Source organism: Penaeus monodon, chromosome 28, assembly GCF_015228065.2.
Source record: "Penaeus monodon isolate SGIC_2016 chromosome 28, NSTDA_Pmon_1, whole genome shotgun sequence".
NCBI classification, from domain to species: domain Eukaryota; kingdom Metazoa; phylum Arthropoda; class Malacostraca; order Decapoda; family Penaeidae; genus Penaeus; species Penaeus monodon.
In genome coordinates, this window is record NC_051413.1 from 17,871,136 (window position 1) to 17,871,565 (window position 430).

Consider the following 430-nt stretch of genomic DNA (forward strand, 5'->3'; position numbering starts at 1 on the left):
CCACTGGTACTGACCAAGCTATTGTTGCTAGTATTGGCGTAGTAAGTGTTGCTGCGATTGGTCTGTATTACTGTATTTACCATTCATTTGTAGCATTACTGTACTATTGTTCCCGCTTTGTGTACCACAGTCAGTCCTGATTTATTTTCATTGTTGTTGTTTCTTTAGACTAAATCTAGAAGCATGATCAACCTACATTTTTTCTTACACTGCCTATATATTTTGGAACATACCATGTCATAGCACTTGTCTGTCGCCAGTACCATGGAGTCGATGGGCGAGGTGTGGTTCGCTACGGCGATCCCGTGGGTGGGTCTGTTCTCTTTGTTGTGGAACCTGTGGACAGACAGCTAAAATTTATGAAATTTGTTGTTTTACGAAGGTTTTAAAATTCTTCCTGTAAGACATTTTTCCTCTTCCTCCTCCTCAC

General features: G+C 40.9%; 1 protein-coding gene across 1 annotated transcript in view; it reads right to left on the reverse strand.

The window, feature by feature from the left end:
• The window catches only part of LOC119591084 (glycerol-3-phosphate acyltransferase 3-like), a gene marked incomplete in the record, with an annotated part of 10,479 nt that overhangs the window by 3,538 nt on the left and 6,511 nt on the right, over positions 1-430 (reverse strand). Inside the window, 1 exon segment of the mRNA XM_037939805.1 lies at positions 234-336. Within this exon segment, the coding sequence (XP_037795733.1) occupies positions 234-336 (103 nt within the window).